The 14744-nt window shown below is 43.7% G+C and overlaps 1 protein-coding gene across 2 annotated transcripts in view; it reads left to right on the forward strand.

Moving 5' to 3' along the window:
• sos2 (son of sevenless homolog 2 (Drosophila)) overlaps positions 1 to 11488 on the forward strand; it is a 30346-nt gene extending 18858 nt beyond the window's left edge. For both annotated transcript variants that reach the window (XM_073483641.1, XM_073483642.1), the window contains 16 exons: positions 690 to 788; positions 1032 to 1159; positions 1328 to 1983; positions 2123 to 2204; positions 3054 to 3176; positions 4986 to 5098; positions 5746 to 5968; positions 6133 to 6252; positions 6341 to 6503; positions 6926 to 7043; positions 7201 to 7373; positions 7468 to 7584; positions 7710 to 7974; positions 8111 to 8152; positions 8264 to 8367; positions 8654 to 11488. In XM_073483641.1, coding sequence (XP_073339742.1) covers positions 690 to 788; positions 1032 to 1159; positions 1328 to 1983; positions 2123 to 2204; positions 3054 to 3176; positions 4986 to 5098; positions 5746 to 5968; positions 6133 to 6252; positions 6341 to 6503; positions 6926 to 7043; positions 7201 to 7373; positions 7468 to 7584; positions 7710 to 7974; positions 8111 to 8152; positions 8264 to 8367; positions 8654 to 9151 — 3024 coding nt within the window. In that variant the 3' untranslated portion in view covers positions 9152 to 11488. The remainder of the gene's footprint in view (positions 1 to 689; positions 789 to 1031; positions 1160 to 1327; positions 1984 to 2122; positions 2205 to 3053; positions 3177 to 4985; positions 5099 to 5745; positions 5969 to 6132; positions 6253 to 6340; positions 6504 to 6925; positions 7044 to 7200; positions 7374 to 7467; positions 7585 to 7709; positions 7975 to 8110; positions 8153 to 8263; positions 8368 to 8653) is intronic.
• Positions 11489 to 14744: the final 3256 nt, after the last annotated feature.

Genomic DNA, 14744 nt, shown 5'->3' on the forward strand with positions numbered 1-14744 from the left:
AATTGCTTCTCCCTCGTTCCATCCTCCGTCACTCTCGTTTGTAGACTGAAAAATGCACATTTAACAGTCCTCCTTTTTTCCATTATTTCGCTGTAAGGACTACCCCTTTGTTAGCTGACAACTATTGTTTTTGTGAGATATATTTCTGTATTTTTTTTAACATCCTGTCTGCCAGATGTGATAACATTTATCTGGCTGGCATCATAGTCGACGGTGTGACCGTGTGTGGTAAAACAACTATAACTAGATGCACCTTGTACAAAGACGAGCTTCAGACATGTTCAAACACATGCAGTCAGCTAACTAGTACTTGTTTAGAAGTGAAAACGAAAGGTGAAAGCTCTGTTGAAGTTTCATGAAAATTCGATGGTTTGTAAATGCTGCATCATGATGAGATGAGAAAATAGATTTGATGTTGAAACATGTTTTTTTTTTTACATGGCCACTATAATAAAGGTTTTGTAATATTTCCTTCCCTGTTTGATACATTTTCTTTTACTTGGAGTGCCTACATTCCCTCTGGTGTGAGAATATGTTCGTTTAAAATTTTGGGATTTGAAAATTGTTTGACATGAAACTTTTTCTAAAACAAGTACACGTCTCTCAACCACATGCTGGTTGGATCAGATTATTCAATAATGTCACACTGATCCATCACTAACACTTCTTATGTGTCTTTGTGTCTCCAGTCAGTTGCAGAAGGCTTCAAAGAAGCAGTCCAGTACGTCCTTCCACAGCTGATGATGGTCCCAGTATACCACTGTATGCACTACTTTGAGCTACTGCAGGTACGTCCCCACACGTGGACACTTCTCATAAACATTCAGATTGAAAAACATCAGTGAAAACCAGTGTCTTATTTTGCTGTTCACGTCTCTTTTTAATGGATTTTTAATGATAAACACACTGGATTGTCATATTATTTAGAATCATCATCAATGCGATTCTTAACAGAAAATCGATCAAGACGCTCAACTTGTCTTCTGTATTATCAAGTATAGTAATATGTCTCGTGTTTGATGTTTTTACAGCAACTTCAGGAGCGCAGTGAAGACCAAGATGACAGAGAATGTCTGAAACAGGCGATCACAGCGCTGCTAAACCTTCAGTGTAGCGTGGAGCGCATCTATGCCAAGCACCAGCCTCGCCGTAAACCTGGGTACGCCTCCTCTACTGCTGCTTTTAATAATTAATATTCATTTGATCAGTCTGTCTGCATGTTGGTGACCAAATGGCAGAAATAAGTTTGCACATCAGTGATAAGTGTTTTTATTCACTCGTAATGTTTCATTTTTATCTGACTTCAAACTCCTCTCCTCCCTCGCAGTGAGCCCATGTACCGACTGTACAGCAGACAGGTTCGTAGCAAACAACTCGCCATCAAACGCATGAACGAGATCCAGAAGAGCATCGACGGCTGGGAGGGGAAAGACATTGGTCAGTGCTGCAGTGAGTTCATCCTGGAGGGCCCACTTCTTCGAGCCGGCGCCAAGCACGAGAGACACAACTTCCTGTTTGATGGCCTGATGATAAGCTGCAAGGCCAATCAGAGCTCACGGCTCCCAGGTTCGGGCAGCGGGGCGGAGTACCGTCTGAAAGAGAAGTTTGTGCTGAGGAAGATCCGCATCGTGGATCGCGAGGACTCTGTAGAGCTGCGGCACGCCTTTGAACTGATAGGAAAAGATGAAAACTGTGCAGTTTTCTGTGCACGGACAGCAGAGGAGAAAGCGGCGTGGATGGCAGCGCTGGTGACTCTGCAGTACCGCTCCACTTTGGATCGCATGTTGGACACGGTGCTGCAGCACGAGGAACAGGCGCATCCTCTAAGACTTCCCTCCCCGGAGATTTACCGCTTTGCTGTGCAGGACTCTGAGGAGAATATTGTGTTTGAGGACAAAGTGCAGAGCAAAACAGGCATCCCGCTCATTAAAGCCGGCACAGTGGTTAAACTCATAGAGAGGCTCACCTACCACATGTATGCTGGTAAGATGCTGCAGTAGATCGTCTCTCGAGACTTTTAGATATATCAGCTTAATCTGACTAACTCACAGGTTTATTTGACAAAGATGGACTGTGACGTTGACTTTCTGTTCGTTGTCTAATTTGTTTCATCTCCTTATAGATCCTAACTTTGTGCGCACGTTTCTCACCACATACCGATCATTCTGCAAACCACAAGAGCTTCTCTCCCTGCTGATAGACAGGTACGGTTCAAACAGAACAGCTGTCCTTACGCCACTATTTTATTGCTGTAGTTGTTGTAGTTGTAGTTGTGTATTGAATTAGTATCCAAATCATAAGGTCTTATTCAGACCAAATCAGGCATTGTGAAGATAAGTGCCGAGATGTGTGGTGGTGTGGGAGGACACAAATGGCAGTGTATCATGGTTTGGTCCATGAAGTCGCCTGAATAGCTCCCATTTTCTGGCGCTCGGCTTCGGAGCAACAGCTCTTTCAGTTTTCATCCGAAACAAGTTTGCCGATTATAATTTCTCCTGCCTTGCTGGTGCAGCCTCCTTTCAAAATCATTGTTTGTTGTTGTTGTTGTTTAAGGCACCAAGCAACATAATAGAAAAAGCAGATTGGAGGATCTATAACTGTTTGTGCATCTGTCACTGAACTTGTCTGTCAACCGCTGCTTTATAAGAAAAAACTTCCATTCCAAGAGTGAAAGTAATAAGCTATATTCAAAATGTCATTTTATAGCTAAATTTGGTGTGAACCGCTCGAACAACAACACTGTTGACTGGTCAGTGTCATTACTGGCTTATGTGATTAGCCACCACAGCTTGACTTAGGGTTGCGTTTCTCCAAAATCTGATTATGTTTCAACATTTTGCTGCAGGGCCACTGTATATTTGTACGCTCTGCCGTAGTCTAAACACACTAACCACACTCAAAAAAGAATGTAAGGACTAAAACTTTCTCCTCAACGCCTGGTTTGGTCTCAGGAACAGTCAGCCTTCACTTTTTCAGACAAATATCCATGCTGTGGTCTCATGTATGCCCTGACATTTTGAAGTGTCACACGTCTGATCATTATTTCCCCTCAGGATTGAGATCCCTGAGCCAGAGCCGACTGAGGAGGACCGACAGGCTCTCTGGAACGGCGACCAGCCGATGGCGGCCGAGCTCCAGAGATTTCGGAAGGAATACGTTCAGCCAGTCCAGCTCAGGTACGACCGGCGTCCCATCACAGCTAAGTCCTGTGAAGGCTCACCAACAGTGAAAACTAAGAGATGACAACATCCACAAGACAGAAGCATTTAAGACAGATATCTGAGCCTGTTGATGTTGTCCAGAAGAGCACTGAGATGATGCACTAGATAAGAAATATGTTTTGTCTCTAAACTTGTAGATGAAAATGTAAAAAGTTATTTTAGCATCTTTAACTGCTTTCTTTTTATTTCCTCACAAGGCCTTTGAAAATGCCACAAAAGACTTCTCTGTCTTTGTCCTCTCCTGTTAAGGCCTGAATGTTCTCACAGAATAACTTTTGTATTCGATTTTGTGTCCTTATAAGGAGGAACAGAGTCAGGAATAGTCTCATAAGTATCATTAAAACACTGAGAGCTTCTCGGTATCCAACTGCACTGCTGCTGTAGTTGATGGCAGCTGCAATAAAATCCTTTAAACTTAAGTCACAGCAACAGTTAAAACACAAGTGGGCAGTTACAGTCGGTGCACTCTGTGAAGTGCAAGTCTTCTGGTCACATGTACTACATATCGTCTGTATCAACAGTATAATGTGAAACACTAAAAGATGCTAATGAGTCAGTCATGATATGTGAAGACAGTACAGATACATTTGGTAAGTCTCCTCAAGTGTATGATCATAAAATGGGACAGAAATGTAAGGAAATGATTGTGTTGTTTTGGGTGGCCTATTGTTGAGTAAGCATTGCAAAGTGGTGCAGCTGTTTTTTTTTAAAGACAGGATACTCAGAGTTGGTAAAAATTCCTCTTCAGGCACGACTTTAAAGCACAAAACGTTCCTGCTGTGTCTATTTTTAAGTACCCACTCTTTGAAACCGTTAACTGACCAGGGTGAAGAATACACACTGGCTTCAAGCCAAAAACTCTTCAGTTAAGGACTTTGTTCACCAAATGTCTGTTTGTGAGACAATCTACTATAATTCAGATTTCTTGAAGGATGTAAAATTAAGATTTGGCCGGTGGAGCAACACAGTATTATGCATAAGTCCTCTCTTTTTGGTGGACCACTCATTTCAGAAAAAACATTTTCAGTAGTTAATAATGAGACATAAATAAATGGTTAAACATGTTTGAGTTGTGTCGTGAATGACAAATGATGTTTGTCAATTTAAAAAAAACTTTTTTCAACTCAAGAAAGTCACAGTTTACTGCTACACACAAATGTAGCCGGCATTATTGCTGGATTTATAGTGATTTTCACACTTTTTCTGTGCTGCGGTGACGGCCATGTTGGTAACATATCATTATCATATATCTTTAAGGCAAACGGTGACTTCCTTGACTTGCAGAATTATCTTTTTAAACTGACAAACATCATATGTGTGTTTCATATCACGATTCAAACAGGGTTTGTCAGCTACCATTGGTGAACCCACTGTATTTTTTTTTCCAACATAGGGTCCCATTGGGCTCACCAGAAGGGGCAAATCTTTGCCATAATTGAGTTGTTGCCTGTGTTACGTATCCTCCTCTTCTCTGTCCTCTTGTTTCCTGTCTGCCTCTTCACAGCTGACTCTCCAATGAAGGGGAAATGGACAAAAAAACAATGTTAATTAAAAATATGGGTGTTTAAACAGTAACACAACATAAAACATGAGAGATTTTTAGTGAGTAGTTTCACATTAAAGGAAAAACATTTTCAGGGTCACAGTTGTCAAAAATGTCCTTACAGATACTTTGGACTTTGGCAATTGGATGCGTGTGTGAAACATAAGTGGAGGACAGTGTGTACTGTTTAGTTAAAACTGTAATGTGTCTTTAATTCACAGGGTTCTCAACGTTTTCCGTCAGTGGGTCGAACATCATTTCTACGACTTTGAGAACGACCCAGAGCTGAGAAGTCGGTTAGAGGAGTACATCACCAGCAAAATTCAACTGCGAGGTCAGAACTACATCCAGTATTTATACAGTAGTGTGTATATACCTCTGCTTAACTAAACACGTTAGCTTTGATGCATCAGTGTTGGACATCCTCTTAAAACATCTCATCTCCTTACCTGTGAAAGCATGCTTTACAAAAAGCTACATTTTTAGAATGAAATACTGTTTTGTCAAAAAATCTTATTTTCGGCAGTCCTGTGACATCATCTGTCAGCAGAGCCTGACAGGATGGTTACATGAACAAGACTTTTCTTTCATAGGTCCCTCGGACTTATTCTAATTTTGCTCAGATTAAATTTATGTTTAGTGATTTATCTTTCTCCAGCGTCCTTAAAAATATATTTTGTTGCGTTAAACAACATCTCACTGTTTTGGAGAGTGAAAATGAAATTTGTAATATTAAGTTCAGTGGAAGTATATGCTTTTCTGAATTGAGCCTGTGTGCACAAATGTGACACAAATCAGAGTGAAGACTATTCAATTATTTTTAAGTCTGTGAAGATGTGGTTGTTGTGTTAAAGGTTTTGTTGGTACAAGGTCTTGTGATAGAAGACACTTGATGCTCGGTTAACAACATTACATTTCTGTTTGTGTAATGACATTGAGACACCAAAGCTTTGGTTTTATACATTGTGTTTTCTTTTCCAGGCAAGTCCATGAGGAAATGGGTCGAGTCCATCAATAAAATCATCAAGAGGAAGCTGCAGACGCAGTCAAACGGTGTCAGTCACAACATCACCTTCGAGAGCCCGCCTCCTCCCATCGAGTGGCACATCTGCAGAGCCGGACATGTGGAATCATTTGACCTCATGACCCTTCATCCTATTGAGATCGCCCGCCAGCTGACTCTGCTTGAATCAGAGCTCTACAGGTGAGTCGCAGAGCAGTGGAAGAGGCTGGAGAAGCAGGCTTGGGACTAAACTGTCAGTTTAAATCTATGTGAAGTATCAGTTTGTTTATAAAAAGTCTCACTTTACTCGTTTCATTGTGCCTCATATCGCCTGTCTGAAAAATAAAAACCCCTCTCCTCCACAGAGCTGTCCGGCCATCCGAGCTAGTCGGCAGCGTCTGGACCAAAGAGGACAAAGAGAAGAACTCGCCTAACTTGCTCCGCATGATCCGCCACACCACCAACCTCACACTGTGGTTCGAGAAGTGAGTCCAAGGATTCAAATAAGAAATGCAGAATTGGTTTCTTTGGGGGGAAAACAAAGCTGTAACTGTGTTTGTCGGGCGTTTTCAGGTGTATTGTTGAGACGATGAACCTGGAAGAGAGGGTGGCCGTGATGTCTCGGGTCATAGAGATTCTGCAGGTTTTCCAGGAGCTCAACAACTTTAACGGAGTGCTGGAGGTTGTCAGTGCCATCAACTCTGTCCCGGTGTACAGGCTCGACCATACCTTTGAGGTGAGTAAAACTATAGAAAACTTAATATAAACATATGTAAATGGCTACATGATTGAAGTTAAATGATATATTCATTTTTACTCGCATCACATCATTAATCCAGATTGTGCCATTGAAAAAAGTGTGCACTAGTTTCTCCTGGATCTGCAGATATTCAGACAAGAATCATTTTAAAGAATTATTTTTAAACGTGCAGCAATTTTGGACTTGATGTGTGAAGGCCTTTTGTATCCAGCTGCTGAACTACGTCTATGTTTTTAAGGATGTTTGGCCTTGATTATGACCCTGCTCGAAACCCTGCCACAACAATTAACAGTTGAGAAACATCAGATGTTTATTGTTTTGACATGTATTTAAATCATTTGCTGAACTGGCGGTCAGAACATAATTTATGGGACTCCTCCTCCCTCCTCCACCAACAGGCAATACCAGAGAGGAAAAGGAAAATCCTGGAAGACGCTGTGGAGCTGAGCCAGGACCATTTTAAGAAATACTTGGCTAAACTCAAGTCAATAAACCCACCCTGTGTGCCTTTCTTTGGTAAGTCTCCTACAGTGGTGCAATGAATCCACGACAAATGAAGTATGAAAGACCTGAGACAAAAGAACGAGTGTCCATTTTGAGTCAACATTATTTATTAGAAAACCTGCAAGATTTAAGTTTACATATGACTAACTGTTTTAATCTTCATCCTCAGGTATCTATTTAACAAACATCCTGAAGACAGAGGAAGGGAACCCAGACTTCCTCAAACGTTACGGCAAGGAGCTGATCAACTTCAGCAAAAGGAGGAAAGTGGCTGAAATCACCGGAGAGATCCAGCAGTATCAGAACCAGCCGTACTGTCTGAAGGTGGAGCATGAAATCAGGGTGAGCGCTCATTCTTATAATTTTCTCTTTGGTTTTACGATGCGTTTCATAGATCCTGAAGTCAAAACATGTCCTTTTATTTGTTTTTCCACAGAGGTTCTTCGAGAACCTGAACCCAATGGGCAACAGGAGTGAGAAGGAGTTTGCTGACTACCTGTTCAAAATGTCTCTGGATATTGAGCCACGGCACTGCAGGCAGCCTCCCCGATTTGTAAGTGTTCAGACTGCGGTGTTTCAAGTATACTGAACAAACACTCCATAACAGTCTGTTGGAATAAAGTGCATTTAACACTTATATTAATAAAAAATGACACATTCCCGTTTTTCCTCCCGCAGCCCAGGAAGACCATGTACTCTCTGAAGTCCCCGGGGATCCGGCCTGTGCGAACGTCTACCTCTGGCACCCTGAAGGGCCACCCAGTCCCCCTGGAGAGGGAGCCCCCACACAAGATCACCTTCCGGAGTATCGCTGAGACGGAGACGGAGACGTCCGCGTCGTCATCAGTGCCCACCTCTCCGAACACGCCAACCCCTCCGCAGTCAGCCTCCTCCGACCTCAGCTCAGTCTTCATGGACCACGACCTCAGCAGCTCGTATGGCGGTGAGTTATTGTTCCTCTTCTAGAACATCAGAGTCGGCATCAGTTAAGAGATTGAGGTCTGTGTCGAGGGAGAGAAGTTTGAAAATTAAAGAAAAAAACATTTAGATCTAAACACACATCTTCTCTAATTTTACAGGTAGCAACTCCATATTTGCTCCAGTTCTTCTTCCACCTTCAAGTGAGCTCTTAGTTTATCTTTTTTTTTTTTTTTTACCTGATAGTCTGACTACAGTACTGCTAGTGTCCATACTGCTTTTTTAACCCCATGAATGTCTCTTCCTTGTCTCAGAGTTCCAGTCTGTGTCTTGCGGCAGCCTCCACCACCTCGGGGAGGAGCAGCTGAAGCCGCCTCCTCTGCCACCACGAAGGAAAGATGCGATGTCTGAAGCCAAAGTAAGAGCAGCAGTTATACCCGTAATTATAACACATATTTGTGTGCAAATTAAAACACAATGCACTATATGGTGCTGTGAACGGTTCCTCTCAATCAGGAGATTTCCTGATTTCCTTCCAAGTGCTTGAAAAGTGCTTGAACTTTACTCTTCAAAAGCTGTAAGAACCCTACATTCAGTGGTTTCCACAAAACAGCAAAAATTAGTGGGATATTGGTGGCATAAATATGTTGTCCTCTTCTGTTAGCAATGCTTATTGACACACTTCTGATCTCTGTGTGTCTCAGCTGAGCTCCAGGTCCGACAGCCCCCCTGCCATCCCTCCCCGGCTGCCCCCTCCTCTGCCCAGGAACCAGCCTCGACCGCTGATCTACAACGGCCCACCGAGCGACGGCCCCCTGCCCAGCCCTCCACCACCGCCTCCCCGCGACCCTCTGCCCGACACGCCTCCCCCGGTGCCCCAGCGGCCTCCGGAGATCTTCATCAACTACCCCCTCAACCTGCAGCCTTCCCCCGTGGGCCGATACCACTGGGACTTCAGCAGCTCGCCCAGCTCCCCCAACACCCCGCCCAGCACGCCGTCGCCTCGCGTCCCCAGGCGGAGCTGCCCGCTCAGCGCCAGCCAGAACAGCCTCTGCCCTCTCCCCATCACCGCTCCACCTGTGCCCCCACGCCACAACTCCAGCCCGCAACTCCCTAAACTCCCACCAAAGACGTACAAAAGGGAGCTGCCACCGCCGCTACAAGGCCTCTCATTGGTGGAGAACACCGACAGCAGCCAGTGAAGCAAACTTCAAGCTGTCTCCTTCAAACTAAGACACAGTGGACTCAAAGCTACTGATCAGAAAGAACACACTCAACTCCACCTACCCTCCCTCTGCATCGACCAATCACACCCCCGCTGTGCCTCTCAGGGGATCAGTAGCTCCGCCTTCATTGTAAACCCTCTGTGCCAATGAGATACCCACACCGGCGTGCCAGCTAATAAACAACAAGGAGTGTTTGTGTCTGTTTCTTCTGTACGGAGCGGGACCGCCAGCTCCTGTTGAAAGTTCTCACCCCTCAAACTTACACTTTTACCCCACGTCCCACTCCTCCGTCAGGGTGGGGCGAACGTGGGGGGCCTTGGACTATGTAGCCTCAACTGTCATGCTTTGTTTCTTTGGGCATTGACATCATGTGGAGTCCTGCTGCAGCTCACACGGATTTTTACGACCTCCTCACTGAGACGTAGCTCTTTCGCAGTGGGTGTGAGCAGCATTGACTTGTTTTTTCCTACAAACTGAAACAGTTGCCAAAGTCTTATTTTATGCAGGGGGATAAGGGATTTCTTTTTTTTTTTTTTTTTTTTTAAGAAATGTGACATTAAAAGAAACGCATAAAGGAGGCGACACTGAATCCCCCACCTTGTATCTCAACTGTACACTGTGACTGTAAAGACATGAGTCAAACTGTCTGACTGTTTTTTGTCTGCAGCCACAAAACGTTGCCTTTCAAAAGAAATCCAACAGCGGTGACCTCTGACCCCAGGCTCCAGTCATCACGAGCTGAGAACACTCCATTTGCACATCGAGTTTGGGCGAAGTCAGCAGGTTTCGATTAGACTTTTAAAAAAAAAACGTCTGCCACGATATCAAACAGGAGAGGAAACGCGTATTTTCCCGCTGATGTCTTAACCGAACCCCTTACAGACGTGCGCTGCTGTCTCGACACTGTGCTCTCCTCCAAAAAAAAAAGCCCTCACGACCAACTCTTCTTCATTGGTATTAAAACTTCAGCACTAGCAACCTCCCACCAATGGCTGCTTGAAAAAAATACCTTAAAAAAAACATGAAAAAGAGGAACTTTTTAACCTTCTGTATCTCTCTCTTTTTTTCTGCTTGAAAACATTTTGGAAAGACTGAAATAATCCATGCATCATGCTCAAGATGTGCCTTTTATTTTGTTTTCTACTTTACAGAAATAAGCAAATGGTGTCTAAAATGCTAAAAAATAAAGTTGCCTATGTAATGTTTAGAACAAAAGCTATACACTATGAAATTGTACATGTTTGTGGATACTGTGTATATATAACATGTATACACTAACTAAATAATTTGTATAAAGTGACAAGTTTTTTTCTCTTCCCCCTTGTTGTATTGTACCCTCATCCGCATCTGTTCAGTTGAATATTGCCTAATAATCCAATGCTGCTACAGTCGGATAAAAAAACATAAAAACTAAAAAAACAAGAAAAAAACAGGTCACTGTCACTAACTTACTTACAGACAATCTCCAGTTGAAACACTGGGAGTATTAACTGAGGAAAGCCATTTTTTCTTCCCCGCCCCCTTTAGCTGTTTTAAAGCAATGAAAAAAAAATACAAGTTCAATATGCCAAGCACTTACTTAGACGTGTGCTTCACTTTGTACATCCTACTAATTGCCTTTTTCTCCTTTTCAAAGATTTTTTAATGCTAACACTCATTAAAACAGAGGTTGGAATCGTATTAAAGCTGCGGCTGGATATACACACACCTGTATTCAGCTGCACGTGTTTGAGCATAGTGAAGAATTGGGACTTTTTTTTTTTTTTTTTTTTCCTGAGAAACACACTTTGTGCACTTTAGGCTGTACTGTTGAAGAGCCACAGTTGTTATAGGTCATGTTTGTTTTAAAAAGAAAAATGCAATGGTCCTATGCAACTGTTCAACTCACTTTCTACATGGATCAGGGCAGAAAAACACGAGTCTACCGCCTCACTTTTATCCCAGAAAACACCTGAGGATGTCCGACCACAACATCACTCGTGCCCGTTTTTCTCCTCACTTTGCCCTGAAGATGGACAGAGCCCTCCTCCAGAGATGAGTTACAGAGGATCGTTATCTTTGCTCACGTTCTGTCCATTTTGTCCCGTTTCCCAAGTCAGTATTGGTGGTGTTATTTTGCCAAACTATTCTTTTTCTTTTTGTTTGTTTTTTCTTTTTCAAACCCCGACAAAATAACAGATTGGTTTTCCTCCGGTGGCACTGTAACAGCTTGATCCAGCAGTCGGTTTATTTGGTGGTATGTGGCCTTTTAACTGCTTTGTATTAATGGTCTTGATGAGATTAATAAATCACCCAGTCTTATTTTGTACTGAACTACTCATTTCTCTTCTTGTTTTTTTTCTTTTTGTTGAAAAATGAGGAATAGCCTGACATTTTGGGGACATGTCTTGTCATCTGATAGCACTTTGGTTCGTCTGTTAGCCTAAAAGGTGCAGTGTGGAGGATTTAGGTGGCTCTAATGGCAGAAATTTAATATAATAGTAATAATTATGTTTCCATTTGTGTATAATCACCTAAAAAACTTGAGTATCATTGTGTTTTTGTTACCTTAGAATGAGCCTTTCATCTAGAAAGGGCGTCCGCCATGATGCGCTGACAGGGCCTGAGGGTGAGGTGGCACTAGATGCCACTAAATCCTACACACTGGTCTTTTAAATATGCAGCTGCAACTAGCGTCCGTTAGCTTAGTTTAGCATTGACTGGAAACAGGAGGAACAGCTAGCCTCGCTCTGTCCATCCAAGCTAGTGACACCTCTAAATCTCAATAATAAACAAATTATATCGTTAATATTGTCAATCAGAGGCAGAGAATGGCAGGTCATGCCTTCGTCATCATCATCATTACTATTTAACCAAATGTATAATTTACTTTTAATTTCATTTATTGGCAGAAAATTACTTTCGATACATGATATCTTTATTTTTAGTTAAGTTTGACTTTTGGGTACTTTTTACAACACTGCTTTTACACAGAGGGGTAAGCTGTATTATCATTTAGTGTTAATTCTCTGCCAGAAAGCAAATAAGTGTTTTTCCCAAAAAACTTTCCTTCACGTCTTCCTTTAGATATTTGAAAAATTAAACTCGCACCTTCCTTTAGCTGCATTTCATCATCACGTTGCCATCTCACCTCCAGTTAAAATATTTCAGGTGTATTTTTCAGTATTTAGTGCGACCTAAAGAATTTATTTTCATTTTTTTTTAGACACAAAAGCAGATCTCAAATCTCAGATTTTATCCAGTGTGTCAAATGTAATCCTGAAGAACCAAACAGCCAAAGAGAGAGAGGTCTGCAGTATCCATAAAAGGTTCGGATTCAACAGAAAATCCAGAAAAATCCCTGTTTTCACAACTTGGGCTGACGTTTGATTGAGTTTTGTGTGCAGCAGTTTGTAGTGTTAGTCCTCTCGTCTCCGGTGAGGACAGCAGGGGGGTCAAACGGTGCTGCAGGGTCCCTCGCTGTCCTCACTGTCGTCCCACAGTCCTCCGCCGCTCATGACCGCTGCGTGGTTACCTCTCTGCTGAGGCAGGCCCGGTCTGAAGAAACACAACACGTGGATTAGATTTTACCTCCTAGCTGTAATTAAAAAAAGTGTAATCACATCATAACTCTACCAGATGAAGACTCTCACCTCAGATTTTCTCTGCTCGGGTTGAAGTTCTGAAAGCTTTGCCTCGCTTGAGCTTGAATCGGTACGAAGCCTTGTCTGTTGTCTTTCTCCGGAGCTGAATCAGCCTACAGAGGGAAAGTTTATTACTGACAGGAAGACAGAGGACTGATTGATTGAAGAAATGCTATAGGGTGGATCAATAACAACATTCTGCCAGGCCTCCAGCGTACCTGTTTGGATGGGTCATCCCAGATGGGCCTGAAGGCACTTTTTGGATGTAGAGGCGGCGACCCCTTCCTGACGCTGACCAGCCTCTTCCCGTAGGAGCTGACGAGGCAGGGCTTGGGCCCGTCCACACACGGCCCCGCAGTGTTCCTCAGAGGAGGGTGAGGGGTCAGTCGGGGAATCTGCCACCTCAGACACACAGTCCTCTCTCTGGGCGCGTCCCTCGACTGCTGCTGCTGCTGCTGGCTGTACGAGGGCTTCAACAGCACCGGCACCTGGCTGTCCTCCCCGCTGTCCTCCTCGCTGTTGCTGATCTCCCTGCGCAGGGTGCCGTCAGGACTGCAGGAGGTGACGGAGGAGTAGTCGAAGGCGGAGGTGTCGTCTGCGTCCGTCTCGCAGTCCTCGTGGTTGCTGTGAGGCGGCTCCAGCCCGTTGGTTGCATTCGCGGTGGTCTGGCTGAAGGTGCCCTGACCCGAGTCGCTGTTCTCTCCCCATGCAGCGGCGTCGGGGGTGAGCAGGGAGCAGTAGGCGTGTCCACAGTCCGGTTGGTTCGGGACGGTCCGGTCTCTTCCGCAGTCCTTCCTCCTCACTGGGCTGCAGGACCAGCACTCGAGACGCATTGAGTGACAGCCGTCGACTCCGTTAGTGAGGCCGACAGCCTGCAGGTCGTCTCTGAGGGAGAGAGGGGGGACAATCTGTAGTGCATCTACTCAGGGGCCACTGTAAAGTTTAAAGGAACATTTCACCCAAAAACAAACATGTTGTCATTATCTGTTCACTCCCATGCCGGGGGAAAGTTGGATGAAATTTCATTTTCAAGGCTTTGAAAGTTTTTGAAAATAGACATAATTGAGAATTTAGGAGTGTTCACACATTCAAGCCTCTGTCTCTTCTTATTCGATGTCTGTGAGCGAAGCCTGCTAGCTCACAGTGTTTTAACAGTAATTCACCTCGACCCATGTCGGGTGCTTGAATTTGTGGAAATTGGGCCTGGAAAGTCATTGAAAAGGCCTGGAATTTGTTTTTTAAAGAGGACGTGAGAATCCTGTTCTTTCATAACTTGTTTTAAGGCAAATATTCCATTTAATAATAATAATAAGGTTACTTATATAGCTCATTTCAAGAACAAACGTCACAAAGTGCTTCACAAAAGAAATAAAGAAACAAAAATAAGGAGACGGAGCAAAAAACATTAACACAACCAGCTAAAAAAAAAACGCTGTTCCTGCTGCTTTAATTACTGGAAACTGTCTGCACTTGCACCTGCCTCTTCAGTGCAAGTTGATTTCCTGAGATGAAAGGATACCAGGCTCCCAGAAGGTAGAAATCATGAGTTCCAGCCTCCAACATTGTTGCATGTAAATGTCTGTGAGGAAAGCCACTTGTCTGATGCTGTGTGGAGCCAGCAGAGGGCGACACTCACCTCTGAGCTGCAGCGTTGGACTCCTGCTGACAGTCTCTGGTCTGTTGGCTCCTCCTGCAACAGTTAGAAGAAGATCCACCTGCCACCGCCTCAGAGCAGCTGCTGTCCATACACACAATAAACACACATTTTAATCTCTGAGTCTGTTGATGAGCCAAAAACATGAAAACGCAGAGTGTCATTGAGAAAAAATAAACATCTCATGTGATATTAGAGGCTCTAATGTCTCTCATGATGTCCTGACCTTTGTCCAGAAGCTTCTCCTTCCTCCCACCGGACGTCTTCCTCCAGGATCACGTGACAGCGGGAC

Source organism: Pagrus major, chromosome 16 (assembly GCF_040436345.1).
Source record: "Pagrus major chromosome 16, Pma_NU_1.0".
Classification (NCBI taxonomy): domain Eukaryota; kingdom Metazoa; phylum Chordata; class Actinopteri; order Spariformes; family Sparidae; genus Pagrus; species Pagrus major.